General features: G+C 43.2%; 1 protein-coding gene across 3 annotated transcripts in view; it reads left to right on the top strand.

Moving 5' to 3' along the window:
• Window positions 1–904: 904 nt before the first annotated feature.
• PCDH19 (protocadherin 19) overlaps window positions 905–17,558 on the top strand; it is a gene marked incomplete at its 5' end in the record, with an annotated part of 128,285 nt that continues 111,631 nt past the window's right edge. For 2 of the 3 annotated variants that reach the window (XM_079764744.1, XM_079764743.1), the window contains 2 exons: window positions 905–3,051; window positions 6,683–7,010. In XM_079764744.1, coding sequence (XP_079620870.1) covers window positions 905–3,051; window positions 6,683–7,010 — 2,475 coding nt within the window. Of the gene's footprint in view, window positions 3,052–5,855; window positions 5,997–6,682; window positions 7,011–17,558 lie in introns of all 3 variants that reach the window. The other variant, XM_079764742.1, reaches the window with a different exon arrangement.

Here is a 17,558-nt window from a genome sequence, read left to right as displayed (position 1 = left end):
CTCGGGTTGTGTTAGTAACTTTGATATCTGAGACGCAACGCCCGCAGTCCAACTGCTTTGTGGTGGGAACTCTGCATCCACCTCTGATTCTGGACAGACGCGCCCCCCAAGTCTTCCAACGCCAACCTCTGCACCGCGGAGGGTGCTCTCGTCTCAGCTGCCTCTCTACCATCTACCTTCCCTTGCTGACCCTGGAACTGCTATCCGACTCAGCCAGATACCTGGGCGCCTGTGGCTCTTGACACAACTCAAACTCCCACCTGTGATCCCCCTTTCTTCCAAGCCTGCCTCAAAAAGGCTAGTGTGGCCCCCTCCCGGACCCCAGAAGACGCGTTCCAGGCGGATCCCCTCTCGCAGTGAGCCGGGAGCGCTGGGGGGAGGTCCTTACATATGCCAGGTGCACAGACCAGGAGCTCGCCAGTCCCAGTGCCGGTGCGCTGCGGCGGGCCGGGCAGTGCCTGAGACGCTGCATCCCCACCGCCTTCCCCGCCTTGACTCCAAGAGCGGTCCAGACTCAGCCGCGCGTCAACCCGGCCACTCAGACGCACTCCGACCCGCCGCCCTGCGCCGTAGCGGCCAGTCGCGCCCGGCTAACTCTGAAGGGGGAAAACTGAGTAGCCGGGCTGGAGGGTGGGGGTTCGGGGCCGCGCGGTGCTCCCTCGGCCCCCTGGAGCCCCCGGGCCCCCCGAAAGCCCCCGCCGAGTCCACCGAAACCTCAGCATTGGAGCCTGCGCGGGTATCACCCGCGCGCCGCCGGGCCGCCCTGGGTGGGACTCCTCCCGAGGCCTCCAGGGCCCCTGGGCGCGCGCAACAGGCGGCCCAAGTCAGCGGAAAGCTGGAGCGCCGGCGGCGTCGTCCTCGGAGGGGTGTGGAGAGGCGAGGCCAGGCAGAGCCCCGCGCAGCCATGGAGTCACTCCTGCTGCCGGTGCTGCTGCTGTTGGCCGTACTATGGACGCAAGCAGCCGCCCTCATTAACCTAAAGTACTCCGTAGAAGAGGAGCAGCGCGCAGGGACGGTGATCGCCAACGTGGCCAAGGACGCCCGCGAGGCGGGCTTCGCGCTGGACCCACGACAGGCCTCTGCCTTCCGTGTTGTGTCCAACTCGGCTCCGCACCTGGTGGACATCAACCCCAGCTCAGGCCTGTTGGTCACCAAGCAGAAGATCGACCGAGACCTGCTCTGCCGCCAGAGCCCCAAATGCATTATCTCACTTGAGGTCATGTCCAGCTCAATGGAGATCTGCGTGATTAAGGTGGAGATCAAGGACCTGAATGACAACGCGCCCAGCTTCCCCGCGGCACAGATCGAGCTGGAGATCTCAGAGGCAGCCAGCCCGGGTACTCGCATCCCCCTGGACAGCGCCTATGACCCGGACTCTGGCAGTTTCGGCGTGCAGACCTATGAGCTCACACCTAATGAGCTGTTCGGCCTCGAGATTAAGACGCGTGGAGATGGCTCGCGCTTTGCTGAACTCGTAGTGGAGAAGAGCCTGGACCGTGAGACGCAGTCGCACTACAGCTTTCGAATCACTGCTCTAGACGGCGGCGACCCGCCGCACCTGGGCACTGTTGGCCTCAGCATTAAGGTGACCGACTCCAATGACAATAACCCGGTGTTTGGCGAGTCCACCTATTCAGTGAGTGTGCCAGAAAACTCACCTCCCAACACTCCCGTCATCCGCCTCAACGCCAGCGACCCAGATGAAGGCACCAACGGACAGGTGGTCTACTCTTTCTATGGCTACGTCAATGACCACACTCGTGAGCTCTTCCAGATTGATCCACACAGTGGCCTCGTCACAGTCACCGGTGCCCTAGACTATGAAGAGGGCCACGTGTACGAACTGGACGTGCAGGCCAAGGACCTGGGGCCCAACTCTATCCCGGCACACTGCAAGGTCACTGTCAGCGTTCTGGACACCAATGACAACCCGCCAGTTATCAACCTGCTGTCGGTTAACAGCGAGCTGGTGGAGGTGAGCGAGAGCGCCCCTCCAGGCTACGTGATTGCACTGGTGAGGGTGTCTGATCGAGATTCCGGCCTCAACGGGCGCGTGCAGTGCCGTTTGCTGGGCAACGTGCCCTTTCGGCTGCAAGAGTATGAGAGCTTCTCCACTATCCTGGTGGACGGACGGCTGGACCGTGAGCAACATGATCAGTACAACCTCACGATCCAGGCGCGCGACGGCGGTGTGCCCATGCTGCAGAGTGCCAAGTCCTTTACTGTGCGAATCACCGATGAGAACGACAACCACCCGCACTTCTCCAAGCCCTATTACCAGGTTATTGTGCAGGAGAACAACACCCCTGGCGCCTATCTTCTCTCTGTGTCTGCCCGAGACCCCGACCTAGGTCTCAATGGTAGTGTCTCCTACCAGATAGTGCCATCTCAGGTGCGGGACATGCCTGTCTTCACCTATGTCTCCATCAACCCCAACTCCGGTGACATCTATGCGCTGCGATCCTTCAACCACGAGCAGACCAAGGCATTCGAATTCAAGGTGCTGGCCAAGGACGGTGGCTTGCCCTCCCTGCAGAGTAATGCCACGGTTAGGGTCATCATCCTAGATGTCAATGACAATACCCCAGTCATCACGGCCCCGCCACTGATCAATGGCACGGCTGAAGTCTACATCCCCCGCAACTCCGGCATAGGCTATCTGGTGACTGTTGTCAAAGCAGAGGACTATGATGAGGGCGAGAACGGCCGGGTCACCTATGACATGACCGAGGGAGATCGCGGCTTCTTTGAAATAGACCAGGTGAATGGTGAAGTGAGAACCACTCGCACCTTTAGCGAGAGTTCCAAGGCTTCCTATGAACTTATTGTGGTGGCCCACGACCATGGCAAGACATCTCTCTCAGCCTCTGCTCTCATCCTAATCTACCTGTCCCCTGCTCTCGACGCCCAAGAGTCAATGGGCTCAGTAAACTTGTCCCTGATTTTCATTATCGCCCTGGGCTCCATTGCCGGCATCCTCTTTGTCACTATGATCTTCGTGGCGATCAAGTGCAAGCGAGACAACAAAGAGATCCGGACCTACAACTGCAGGTAAAGCCAACTTTTCTTTCTTTCCTTTTTTGTCTTGGGTGAAAAAGGTGTATCTGTGTTGCTTTGTGAAAATCCCAGTGCTTTTGTTTCCTACTTAAATGCATGCGTGGTACCTACGGCTCTTCTTTTTGGAGCGGGGGAGGGAGGGGAGTTTGTGGCAGTCCACCTTGATCAATTCTTTTGATCTGACAATTTGCTGGAAGATAATCATATACTGTTCAATGGATTCTGTCACATAATGATGATGAGCAGCATATCAATTATCATTTTAAAATTTGTACAGCTGTCTCCATGAAGTTGTGGCAGAAAAAAATGGGGTGGGGGAGAGAGTGAGAGAGAGAGAGAGAGAGAGAGAGAGAGAGAGAGAGAGATTGATTTTCAGCAGAACCACCAAGTACTATAACTTTATTTCAGGGGCACAGTGTTTTGGGGACAGGTACTGAAAGGAGGGGGAGTGCTGATAGCTGCCCTGTCACTCTGTAGAAATAAAGTGTTAAGAAAGCATGTGAGTGGAAATGTGAGGTACGAAATGGAGAGTTGGGGAGAAGAGAGAACAGGAATGGGTGGGGAAGCAAGTGATTAGTGTTTTTTAGTGTTTTCTTGGCTTGTTTTGTATCCAGTCCCCAAACATCTGGTTATGTAAAGTGAAAGTCTAGTCATGTGTATGTTTTCAAATATCTGGTTGGTTGGTGGGGTACAGACCAAACATTCCAATGAGGGACAGGACTTTGCATCCAGATGTTTTTGTAAAAAATAGCAAACTTCTGGAGTTGATGGTGCTTTCCTCTAATGTGGACTGGTTGTTGTATTAAGATCTGCTTCCTACCAGTGGATGTCACTATGGACTATTATGTTTCAGCCTCCTTTGAAGTGTGATCAGGATGTGTGTGTGTATGAGAAAGGGGGGGGAGAGAGAGAGAGAGGGAGAGAGAGAGAGAGAGAGAGAGAGAGAGAGAGAGAGAGAGAGAAGAGAAATGTGGAAATTGGAATAACACATACTTTAAAAAAAAAAAGATTTTGTAATAAGCATGTTAGAAGGTCTCGCTGAAGCCCTTCCTTACAATTGGGTAGAACAAATCTAAGTATTTATAGAATCCAATTTAGGATAATACATGTAATTTTTTCCAGCAGTGTCTCATCGAAACGGTTGAAAAAAATTGTTTGTTTAGTTTTCTGAAAATGAATGATACTGCTATTTCTAACCAAGGTGTATGTACGCTTTCAACACACCTACACACCCAGTGTGTCTTTTGTGCCATCTGTGCTTGCATGTTAATCAGTCAAAATAGGTCTGATTTGTATTTTACATGATCTGAAATGCACACTTCTGTGAATTAGAGTCCCCTGAATATGTAACAGCCATGCAATTATTGTTTCCCTTTTACTATTCTCTGCGTTACACAAGTTAGTAGACAAATGCTAACCACACATGAATATCAATCAGGTGCCACAAAAGAGCAGCTGCAATGCCTCATAAATGCTTTAATCCTGTTACTACTGAAATGGCCGTGACTTTTCTTTTCTTCAGCTCTGTCATTTCAGATGGGAGACATGGAAATTAATATCGCTCTTCTACCTTTGAAACCTGCAAGGGCCAGTGGTGATTTTTATAGGAGAAAAATGCATGGTCTATAAAATGTTATTTATATAGAAATAATGATAGAGGGGGCTCTTTTTAAATCATTTCCTGAGCATAAAGTAAATGCATAAGCCCCTTTCCTTGATGAAAAAGAAATCAGTTTGTGATAAATATATTGAAGGCTTTGCCACCTCTTGGTGATGTATGGCTAGAAGTGAGAGTTCTTTCCTAGAGGTTGCCAGGAAAATCCTTAAACAGGGATGAGAACATTTGAATTGAAAAAAAAAGTCTCAGTGCTCTCCAACTTCACCCACATGTGAATTTTGTAAAGAGCTCTGTTCCCTGTGATGGTTTGGGATTAATGAAGTACAGTTTAATTAAATAATTGGTCAATACAGACAAGGCTGTCCAATGAATGCCTCAGCTGAATAATTGGACAGGGCATTGCCAAACTTACCCATCATGGGTAAACAAAATGATTAGAACTTACCATTGATTCTGTAAACAGTTTAGAAAAGAAAATCAACCCTCATCCTGGGGTCTTGGGGATTTTATCTGCTCCCAAACCCCAGTAGCATCAGCTTGCTATCAGTGCAAGCCAGCCTGAACACTGAGCCAAAGGGTAAGGGGAACACAACTGCTCAACTCTTGAAGATCACAAGGACAGAGCAAGAATTTGCCTCTGGAGATATGTAATCTCCCTGTGTGCTCAGACTTTTTAGAAAACAAAAGTTGAAGAGCTTGTCTTTCCATGTACTAGGCAGAGGTTTCTTGTTCTCAGCATCTGCAGAGCCTCCTCCTCAAATGCACATGTTTATGAGACTTGTGAGATGATCTGCAATTGCTACTTGAATTGGGCTCTCTTTTTGTATTCAGACAATTAGCTTTGTCCAGTGAAAATACAGACACCGTCTTTCCATTGTAAAGATCAACCTGTATTATTTATTAACCCTATTATTTTGCTGATTATTGCCCAGAAATTGAATTTCCAACAATAGGCTGAATCATTGTGTGCAAAATAATAAGTGACTTTGATAATTTCACTACATTTTAACGTATTTCTTTTGAAAAGTCTTAATGCTTGGTGTCTTTGGTGCACGTTGCTGAGTCTGTGTCAGTGTTAATTAAATTGAGCTCTTTATGTTCCAGTTGCAGCACAGCTGCTTGTAGGTACACCTGAATGGAGAAGGATGCTGAATGCACTAACCTTTAAATTCCTTTGCAGTAATTGTTTAACCATCACTTGTCTCCTGGGCTGTTTTATAAAAGGACAAAACAGCAAGTGTCAGCATTGCATCTCAGTTTCTCCCATTAGCGAGGAGCAAGACAAAAAGGCTGAGGAGAAAGTGAGCCTAAGGGGAAAGAGGTAAAGAGGCATTTCCCCTCATTCAAATGGGTTTGGCTATCAGATTTCTCCAGGAGAGGTGGGGTGGGGAGGGGAGTGGAAGGGAGCAGGGCTATGGCAGAGGGAAGGAGGGTGTGGAAGAGAGGAGCCAAGAATGTGTTAACACAGGGTCTGTTCTACCCCAGTCTTAAACTCATCAGGTCAATCATAGAGGAACCTGATTGAGGGTCTTGGCCACATGGAAAATGTCTGGAGGAACTGGAAAGAGGGTTATTTTTTATTTCCTTCTACCTCTTCCTCAGTTTAATTAAGACTTGCTTCTTCTTTCACCCAGGAGTTACTTTGGCTTCCAGGGAAGCTCCAGATTTGAGCATTTTCATGCTTTTGCTCCCATCGGTTCAACTTTCCCATACCCCCATCCTTGCTAAATGGCCACTCTCAATGAAAAAATTCCAAATCCAAAGTACAGAAACTTTTTTTTGGGGGGGGAGGGGGAGTGGGCAGTTATTATGTTTAATAAGAAAACTTTATGGCCCTCAGCTTGTTTTCCAATGTAAAGAGCACAGGGAGAAACCCGATGATGTAATGCACCCAAATAAGAAGCTGGAGCAGAGATGGGGTGCAACTTCTGGGGTGCTTAATGTTTATTAATCAATGCATGGTTTGGGAGGGCGTTAGCGATACATCCTGCCTTTTCTGTCACATAGAATCGCTGAGTACTCCTATGGGCATCAAAAGAAATCAAGCAAGAAGAAAAAAATCAGTAAGAATGACATTCGCCTGGTACCCCGGGATGTGGAGGAGACAGACAAGATGAACGTTGTCAGTTGCTCCTCCCTGACCTCGTCCCTCAACTATTTCGACTACCACCAGCAGACACTGCCCCTGGGCTGCCGCCGCTCTGAGAGCACTTTCCTGAATGTGGAGAACCAGAATACCCGCAATACCAGTGCCAACCACATCTATCATCACTCTTTCAACAGCCAGGGCCCCCAGCAGCCAGACCTGATCATCAATGGTGTGCCTCTGCCTGAGGTGAGTGCATCTAAATGGCACTGTGAGGTTTACCCAAAGCTTTTCCCATAGGCTCCTACACTGGCACCTTCTCTGGCAGGAATAGAAAGGACTTCTCTGCCTAAGCCATTTCCATAATCAAGGTCTGCTACCAGTGCTTCTTGGGGCAAAGGGTAACTCAACATATTGGGCCTTTGTAGGGGTGGGGTTTGGGAGTGGGAGCTCAAGGGGGCTGCACCTTTGAAATCCCTGTATGGTATTCTGGCATAATATGAGTTTGCTCCACCTGTTTCAAATAGGGCATGCTTGCCAGCTAGTTAAAGTGGCAGAGAAAGAGTCAACAAGTAGTGTTAAAGATGGATTAACACTGGAATGCTCAGAGCCCAATTTCCCAGCGTGAGAGTGATTCAGCCTCCTTCTTTGGTCATATGCTTGCTTTGCCAAAAATATGGATGGGCTGGTAAAAAGAAGGCTAGCAAAAAATTAAAAAGCCACTTTGTCATTTCTTGATAGGTCTTATGGTGATTTTTGACAAATGAGGAGCTTAAAACTGTCACTAATAATGAAAATTTCAGTAATTAACTATGCATTTGAATTATCTGTTTATCTTTACTGAGAATTAATGTTTTAAAATGGAAGCATTCTTTAAAAAACACTATATGGTCCAATGTTTGCCATCTATGGAAATATCTCAGGGTAGTAGGCTGAAAATGTGGATGATGGTGGGTGTGCGGCTGGGTAAAAAACTATAAATACAGTTCTAAAGTTGATTTTATTTTTCCATGAATTGCTTAAGTCCCTCTTTGGTTGAAAATTTGATGCACTGGGAGGCATATGCCCTCTTCCAGGCCACTAATGCAAGACCATACTGCATACTTGGAATACTGCATACTTGGAGAGTACTTCCACATTTAATGAAGCACCTTCTCAACCACTGTCTCCTTTAATTCTTACAATTAGGTATCTTGATACATTGCCCTTCAGTAGATGATGAAATGGAGATCCAGTGATGTTATGGAATTTGTTCAGACTCACAGAGCAGGGGAGAGAGAGAGAGGGGGGGGGAGGACTAGAACACAGAGCTCTATAGCTCTGGTGAATGCTCTTTCAGTGACACCTTCCTGCCTCAGAAATAATTCAGCCTGACATACCTAGGCTATGATGCATATAAAATGGCCTCATAGTATTTGTATCAATTTCAAAATGCAAAGTGTTTTAGGACTACTTGCATCAATTGCTTCTCCTAGTTCCTGAAAAATAATTCTTCTCAGAATTAATGGGACTAAATAACTGCCTTTAATAAGAAACTGGTGATATTCGCCAATACTTTCAATCCATAAATCTATAAATAAGGATTTATTGAAAATTCAGTATTATGCTAGGTAGGCTCATTTACAATTGTGAATGTCAGTGAATAGTACTAGGGACCTGACCATCGACTTTTTGGAGGACTACTTGTGGACCACCAAGAGTTCAGCAATAGAGAGGGAGAGATGGTGCTTTGAGTGGAATAAGATAGACCATGATTTTGAATCTGGGGGACACCTCTTGCTATGGAATCCCTCTGAGTCTCCGTTTCCTCATCTACAAAATGGGCACATCTGCCACACAAGGTTGGTCCATGGAAAATATGATATTGCACAATGTAAAGGGTCTGACACATAGGGGTCTTTTGAATAAGACAATAATTGGAGAATCACTGTTGCAATAGTCCATACAACTAAGTGTGACTCCCTAGGCACTTGTAACCAAAGAGGAATTTAGGCTGGTTCTATATAGGTAATACCTACAAAGTGGTGTGGTTAGAGTATTGATATTGGATATATAAGCAATAGAGGTAAAAGGTTGTGGGTTCAAGTGCTGATTGTTATTGCTTGTGGAGATGTACAAAAGGATCAGATCCTGAGGGCTTGGTGATTACTTATGCAATCAATTCAAGGTTCTAGAGAAATGTGAGCCTAGATGTCTATGAGATACTTGGAAGGGGCAGGAGACATATGACAATGTCTGCATGGTTTACCTAAAATCTTGGTGTTCTTTCTGAAATTATCCTATGGCAGGATTAAACAAAGTATTGCTCCAATTATTTAGAAAAGCCATTGAAAATCTGAATTATGATCCTAACCCTGACTACAAAACCAGATGTTCTCCTTATTTAACAAAATCACACAGATCTAGTGTCTAGGGCTAGTCAGGGCCAAGACAGTGTGTACTAGACACAGTGGGGTTAAGTGTATATTTCTAACATATGGTTCTGGAGAGTTCAACTGACAAACCCATTCTGAAAGGTGATAGACCACATACAGCCATGCATGAGTCAGTCAATTTAACCTGCATATGTCACAAAGTCCCACATAAGGAAAATGACACTTCTCTTTTTCTTCTCATACTAGAGGCCCCTCAATGTGGATTAGGTAGAATACTTGAGGTACAGTGAACTATATAGAAGAGTAGGAATGTTTGATTTATACATCCAACTAATATTTTTTGAGTATGTACTCTTTATAAGAGTCTGCTCTAGGGTCTAGTGTTCGAGAAATAAAAAAGATAGTCTCTGATATCAAGGAATGCACATTCAAATGGAGGAGGCAAGCAAACAAATAGGTGATTTGCATGGAGTGATAAATGCTACTGTTGGTTAAAATGGGATATTCGTCTTTCCTAGGATAGTAATACACTGATGTATTTCCTACATTTCTTCATATTTTCTTCATATTTAAGAAACAAACACTTATTAAGCAATTACAGCACAGAGTGATAAGTACTACGATGTGATAAGGATAAGATTTCATGGAAGTCTCTATTAGATCTTATGACACTTAATTTTTCATTAAACCATTATTATTTCATTAAACCATTCTTTTATTTTTTTTATTAATTCAACCTAGTAGCATTTATTGCATACTTATATAGTAATGTTCCAGGCACTGTACTACTTGCCTAGGATATAAAAATAAAACACTTGATCTTTGACTCCAGGGAGCTTACCTAGAGACAGACAAATAAACAAATCATTTCAATTCAGGATAACATCTCTTTCCTGAGCATATATTACATTCTTTTTTAAAAAAATATATTTTTATTGATTTTTTACAGAGAGGAAGAGAGAGGGATAGAAAGTTAGAAACATCGATGATAGAGAAACATCGATCAGCTGCCTCTTGCACAACCCCTACCGGGGATGTGCCCGCAACCAAGGTACATGCCCTTGACCGGAATCGAACCCGGGACCTTTCAGTCCGCAGGCCGACGCTCTATCCACTGAGCCAAACCGGTTTCGGCCATATATTACATTCTTACTCTCCATATTGGGACCGAAGATCAGTATACATTAGGTTCCTCTGCGGATATACCTTGTGATAAACCCATTCTGTTCCCTTCATTAGCTGCAGTACAGTTTTAGGGCTTACTAGCAATGCCATTTTAGAGGAGTCAGAACTTCCCTCACAGGACTCCATCACACTTTGAAGTTTATAACCTTGGTATTAGAACAAATTGATCAGCGTTGTTTGAGTATCTACTGTGTGCTCAGTTGTGTGGCAGGTACCATGAGGATCCCAAATAAATATAAGATGTAGATGCTTCCCTTACAAAGTTCTTAGTCCAGGTGGGGAGCTAAGAACAGCCACTATATTTTGCTGCAAGCAATACAAGTGTTTCTACTTTGTAGGCTCCTTAGTATTCCCATTCTCCTCCTTCCATGCTAGACCTGCCATAATTTATATGTGGATTTACTCAAAGTTTGGTGCTGTTTTGGGCTTATCTTTTGCATTAGTGTGCAAATGTGGACACATCTGAGCATTGTTGGCTCTAGAAATCAACAATGTGACTTTAAATGCCATTAGGTAGGTAAGGTAAAAGGAATGGAGCATTAATCTGGAAAACTGAAGGTTAACCTTTAGTATTACAGCAATAATCTTGCCCAGATTGTATTAGTATATCATTATTTACCAGTCCCTTGATGATGGTGAGGAAATAAGTTATATGGATTTTGTGGTTTTGTACACAAATTTGAGGAGTAAAAGTGGAGGATGTCTTTGCTGTTGGCAGAAGTTTTGTAGAATTAGTGATGTTCATGTATCTCTTAAATATTTTACATTGAAAGGTGAGGATTCATTCATTGGCATTCTGGTTTATTTGGTCCATAGATTAAGTATATGTGTAATTGAATGTGTGTGTGTGTGTGTGTGTGTGTGTGTGTGTGTGTGTGTGTGTGTGTAGGGGTGAGTGTGTATGGTGTGGAGGGTGAAGAGAGGGAAAGGGAGGTTTAAAAAAAGAATGGAGAAGAAAGTAGGTTTGTCAGTTTGCTAAGATTTTTCTAAAAAACATTCAAATTTTTTAGAGGCTTCTTAGTATGGCAAATGACTTGTATTTCAATCTTATGGAACAGAAGCATGTCTACTGGGCCCCTCTGGATGATGGAAAGTGTAACTTCTTTGTACATCAGTATTCCTGCATTTCCTTTTTTGTCACCCAGGCTGTGGTCATTGCTGGACGAAAAAAAAATGCAATTCATTTCTTCCACTGGTAATGGAGACTGGGTGGGACCTTTTTCTGCCTTCAGAAGGGGTGAAATGACCCAAACACCCAGTCTCTTTGATGAGGCATTTTAAATTTTAGTTTTCTAATGTTAAATATTCCTAAATTGACAGCACTAAGAGAGTGATAGTGGACAAGAGATTCCAGAATTCTAATCATAGGTGTATAGGGTCTTAAATTTTGGTTTCAAACTGAATCTTGAGTTCTCTCTGTTTTTCTACCTTTTGCTAGCAAACAGCAGCATCTTTGATATGAGACTTTCTAAGGGTATATGCATGCTCTCTTACGGTCACTCACCAAACAGTTTCATAAATAGCAGTGTAGTAGCAGTGGGAGAGTTTGCAGCACAAGGATGTATGTGACAGACCAAATTGAATGCTTCCAATTATCCTACCGAAAGTCTCAATGCGTGTTATCTTAGTGCAAGTAATGAAACTAAAGCACCAATTAGGCTTTGAAGAAAGTAAGAAGAAAAATATAGCTCAGTATGCTTTGGTCCCTAAAACAGAGTTTTAAAGTTAGGGATTGGCAGTGATTTGAGTGAAACGCTAGGCTAAGAAACTAGAAAAGCAGCCACAAACCTGTCAGATAACAGATTCAGAAATCACTAGAAAATGAATGAGTATGTTGAGGCTGGCTTGGATAGCAAGAAAATAGCACAAAACACTCACTACTTCCAATTAAAACCAACAAACATTTAGTGAATGTTTTTTTACTTTACTTTCTTTGTTATGACAGGGTTTTGGAACCATCTAAGTTTTATCCCTAAGGGTCAAAAGTAAGCTCTAGGCTGCAGAAAGAAGCAATGGAAAACATATTTTAAAGACTGCTTAGTCCAATTTTCTTTTACACTTTGGGTGTTGAGCACACAATGGAGTATAGAGATGTTATAAAGTTGTATACCTGAAATTTATATAATGTTACTAATAGGTGTTACTCCAATAAATTTAATTTTAAAAATCGATAGCTCTCTTTCTACTAAGACATTCTAGGGTCACCCATTACCTATATTGTACCTTATTAGTCAGTTTGAAATCTAACCCAGGTAGTGTGTTTCCCAGTGGGGATCCGCTTGCAAGATGTGTTCTAGAATAAACTGTTCTTCTGTCGTCTCCATGCAACTGCCACAGAACTCAATTAGTTATTTGCTAATTTATTATTACCATTCCTTATTGGCAATTAACTGGTTACCTTAGAGATCATCTCTCTCCCCATACGCCTTCACCAAAGTTGAGCTCAGACAGAGGCTTGCTAATGATCCCGAGATTTCTCTTCCTAGGGGACAGGAGGTAGGACATTTTTCATAGAGGGCTCTGAGGCTTTGAAATTCCTCTTATCAGAGGACCACTTGTTTTGGGTCCCTGGGGCTGCACCTGGTTTTTCTCTGATTGTAAGACTTATAAGGTGAGAGGACCCATAGACTTTTGCCTCCCTAACCCTGCCCTAGTCTTTGCTGTGACTTTAGTATACTGTGCCCAGAGGCTGAAGCTATGAGGTTGGGGTATCACTTGTTAGGAATTAGGAGACTAAAAAGTATGAAGTCACCTCTTGGCAAAGCTGGAATCTTTCAATTATGGCACTGCAGTGGATCTGAGGCATCTTTCTGGAGTTTCAGATGTTGAACCCTCTGCATGTGTATCTCCGTTTCCAGGGCTTAGGTAAGGCCAAGCTTGGCAGGATCAAGTGTCTCAGATGTGGGTAAATGAAGTCATTTGTACAAGAAACCTGTGTGTGAGAGGCGGGAGGCTGGCTCTGGAGCGGCCATTTTCGCCCACTGAGAGGAGCTTGATTTCTTGCTGTGTGACTGGCTGGCCTTTAATGTGAGCCTCATTTACTTCGAACAATGGAGAGGCTTGAAGTGAAAGTCCCAGAGGATCAGTTGTTTGTAGAGGGAAATGCTCTTCAAGTTACATTTCCTTTTTGGCTGTTGTGTAGTTACGAGTAGTTTTTGTGTGGGCTGCATGATGAGGGTCACTCTGTTTCCAGTGGGTGTAGCCAGGCTGCAAGTGCCTCCCTAGGTTCCCCCACAGAATGGTGAGAAAAGTACTGAAGCTATGTGAAGAACAGCTCTGCCAGGTCCAGGAACTTGGGCTCCCACTCAGAAACCTCATTTGCTAGTATTCAGCATTTTGCTTAAAAATATTGGCTAGGACCACACCGCTCCATAGCACTCCTGGAAAAGGTGTCAGAACGGACTAGTATTTCCACTTTATAAGCATGAAAATGGAATTACAGAAAAGGCAAATGACTCATCCAGGCACACAACTGGACTTCATTTTGCTTGACAGACGTTCCTCCGGTGAAACTTTAAAGTGTTTTCTGTCACATAACAGAAATTGGGTTCCACAGGAGGACCTTTGAATCGAAGTGTGTTCCTGAAAAGCTGTGCAGCAATCGAATGTTTGTTTTATAAATTAGACCGCCCCCCATGTTAACCATATTGGTGGCAATCCATATTTATAGGAATCCTGTGGTGGATCATTTTGCAAAAGAAAGAGCCCTTGTGTAATGGGGATAATCAACTCCTGACTAATTTCCATTACAAGCAAGTCTGGATTTTCACATACCTTGTTTGCTTAAAGTGAGATTTCTCACTTGGCAAGATTTACAAAACCTTTGGAAGATAGGCTAATTCACTATTCCCTTGGATTTTCACTGTTTAGCTTTCCTTTTTGAATTTCACTTAATTAGAAAAACATTTAATTATGTAATAGTTAAAATACATGGAGTCCAGAGAAAACAGATACATATCTCCCAAATGTAAGACATTTCATATTTGTTCCAGATTTAAAAAAATAAATAAATAGAAGGTTACAGCTACCCTACTCCCATCTTATTCCTATCTCTTCACATTTTGTATTTCTGTGGCTGGAAAAACAGAATCACAAAAGGAATGTTTTGGGTGCTTTTTGTCTTAGCCTGTTTCACTTGCTTCTGAAAGAGATAGCTCCCACTTTAAAGCTCCCAAATCAATAAGGGCTTCCTGAATTGAGTAGATCCTGGGAATTACTTTGGAAAATGAAAGAGCTCTTTTAGACTTCCTTTAAATTCAGCATTTGGGGAGGAAGAACATTATTTTTCAGAAATAAAAAAAAAATCAGAGTGAGAGTTTGACAGATTGACAGACATACGGGTGTTAAGAGGAGTTGTCTTTAGTTTTGAGCAGACCATTTGAAATTGAAGTAGACAAGGAGCTTAGTGTGAGGCTTGCATTCTCCTTGAGCTGTGTTCAGGGACTAGCACCAGGGTTTCTTCGTGTGGGATGCTGAAGCACTTGCCTTGATGTGCATAGTCTTTGGTTGCTCCATTAAGTCTCTGAATGCCAGGGTGGCCAGTTTTCAGCTTCTCCCACAGGGGCCCATCTGTCCACTGTTCTGTGACAAGATGCTTTTACTCACTACCACCAGCACTGGCCTTGGCGGTCTCTGCTTCCTGGATTATTTTCACTCCTAAATCTGATTTCCAGAGCATGAAGGGCACCTCTTCTCAGAGTGTGTAGTTTGCTCTTCTGAATAAAATGAATTCCCTGTGTAAGTTGGCAGGAAGATAAAGTCAATCTAAGGGGAAGATTCTCCCTTTAGGTGTGTGTGTGTGTGTGTGTGTGTGTGTGTGTGTGTGTGTGTGTGTGTGTATAAGAGAGAGAGAGAGAGAGAGAGAGAGAGAGAGAGAGAGAGAGAAGACATTATTTGCGTCTCTCACCCACTTATTCTGCCTCTGTGGTGATGGAGCCTTTAGGGGCTGGCCTTATGGTACACAGTCTGTGAGCTTATGTCTTAAGAACCCTACTCCCCAACTTTGATACCCAGCTGGTTGTCTCCATAAGGAAAAACTTATAAGCCTATTCACAACAGGGAGTGATCTCCCTACATGTGAGGCTAAGGCACCCCAATTTGATAAAGTGCAGGGACAGATCTCATGGGGACTATTTTTAGTTGAGTAGTGGGCAGCCAAATAATTATTTTTGTTCAAAAATTTCAACTTCAGAAAAACTTATAGGGGATTTTAATTTATTGGACATATTTTTTTCTGAGGCTTAGTTTCTCTTTTGGGCATAATTTTATTTCAAGCCTTTCTCTTCCTCATTAATTCACTTGGCTTGAGGAAATCTGGTTTGGGTTGCCTGTATGTACAGGTACTTTGCTATAAACCATATCTTTTCTAAGTTAGATGCATGAGTAGGGAGACCAGATTAAATTGCATTTAGAGTGATGCGTTTAACCTTTAAGCAACTCTTTTTTTATTTTTTACAATGAAAGATGTCTGTAATCTAGTATTCATATGTGAAACTTGACATGTTGGAGGGAGACAGGGCTCTGGAAATGCAGGGACAAGCAGAGGCATCTGGATATAGGTAATGGAAGACTGATTTCCTCCTCTGTGCTGCACTCAGAAAACTGGCATTGACTATGATCTTGCTGTACTGGTCATTTCTTTAATTAGTTCATTTCCATTTTCTCAAGTATGGACTTTTGAATGATGGAGTGCACTAATGGCAATGTTTGTTCCTAAGAACATAGGGGAGAGAATATGGTGGCATTAGTATTAAATAATGGCTTTTTCATAGTGGGGTTTTGCCTGATTTTTTAATTGCTAAACAATTTATGATAGTTGTGGCTCTTTAGAAACATATCTCAAATGGTACATATAAAACACCAATTTTCTGTGTGCGTTGTGAGCTTGCTAATGAGATGTGTGTCCCCTTACACCTCTAGGTCACTCTAATTTTACCTCTACTGGTAATTCTTTAGAAATGGAAAAAGATGTGTGCTTTGTTGCTGTAAGAAATACAATAAGGTAATACCTGCAGTGGAAAGAAAACTAAACTGCCTTTGCATAAACTACTATTATACATTGTGTAGTGGCCTCAAAGAGCAAAATCTTATAAAACTGGTAAGCCATAAATACAATGGCACCGGGAATTACTGAAATGGCATCAGGGGGCTTGGTCTTTGCCCATCTGATCATCTGGCCCCTCAAGAAGAGATCATGGAAGGTGGAGAAAAACTGAAACTGCAAAGGTCTGTAGCTATGAATGGTGTCAGATTTGGTGGCTCATGGGATAAAAAAATACATGTGACTCTTGCAATACCTTGCTCTCCTCACTCTTTGACCCTAACAAGCTCCATCAGAATAGTTATCTCTAATGTGTGAGTGACCCCGAGTCACTGTATCCCCAAAGATAACAATCTAGAAGTCTATAATTTTGGAATAAGGGAAGAGGTCACTAGCAAAAAAAAAAAAAAGAATTAGAAACCTCATAAAAAAGGAGATTTAGTTTATTGAAAGTGATTATTATTAAGGAAATCAGACTCTAAGACATCAAGGATTCTAAAAACAAATCTAAACAGATGCTAAACTGTACTAATTCTGCAACATTTATTTGAGGAGATTTGGTCATGAGATCTCCAAGTTCTCTTGCAACTCTGAGTGTAATTCTGTGAATTTTGCAGCATTGGTTTGAGGGTCTTTATACAGCATTAAGGTTTGAGTCCTTGTAATGACAGTGTCTGCTCTGTAGATATTAAGGGTAAGGAACTTAGTTAAAATAGGTGACACAATAGCCCTTTAACTTTTAAATGAGAGTGACATATTCTGTGTCTAATGTGAGTCGTGAGTGTGTACATCAAAATTCAGTAGCCTCCCCATTCAAATAGGTCTCCATATCTAATGTGAGTTTTATTATAAAGGCAGCAATGACTATACTAACCTTGCCTCAGTTAGTCTGTGCTTGTTCTAGAGATGAGTAGGAGATACATTCCCCTTGTCTGGCAAACCAGACCTTTCAGAAGAACACAAATTCACTTAAATATAAATTGTATTGATTATCACATGACCTCAAAATTCACAGAGCTGGAAGTCACTGCAATCTTTTTAAGTTAGATATTCTTGAGAACTATTTTGTATATCATGATAAATTATCTAACCTTTCATACTGTTGAAGGCCATACATTATGGAAATAAGCAGCTTTTTATTCTATTCTAAGGTCAGTCTAACCAAATTATGCAACTTCTAATGCAATTGCTTGAAGC

Source organism: Cnephaeus nilssonii, assembly GCF_951640355.1.
Source record: "Cnephaeus nilssonii genome assembly, chromosome: X".
Classification (NCBI taxonomy): domain Eukaryota; kingdom Metazoa; phylum Chordata; class Mammalia; order Chiroptera; family Vespertilionidae; genus Cnephaeus; species Cnephaeus nilssonii.
Note: the sequence above shows the minus strand (reverse complement) of the source record. Positions and strands in the feature narration are given on the sequence as shown.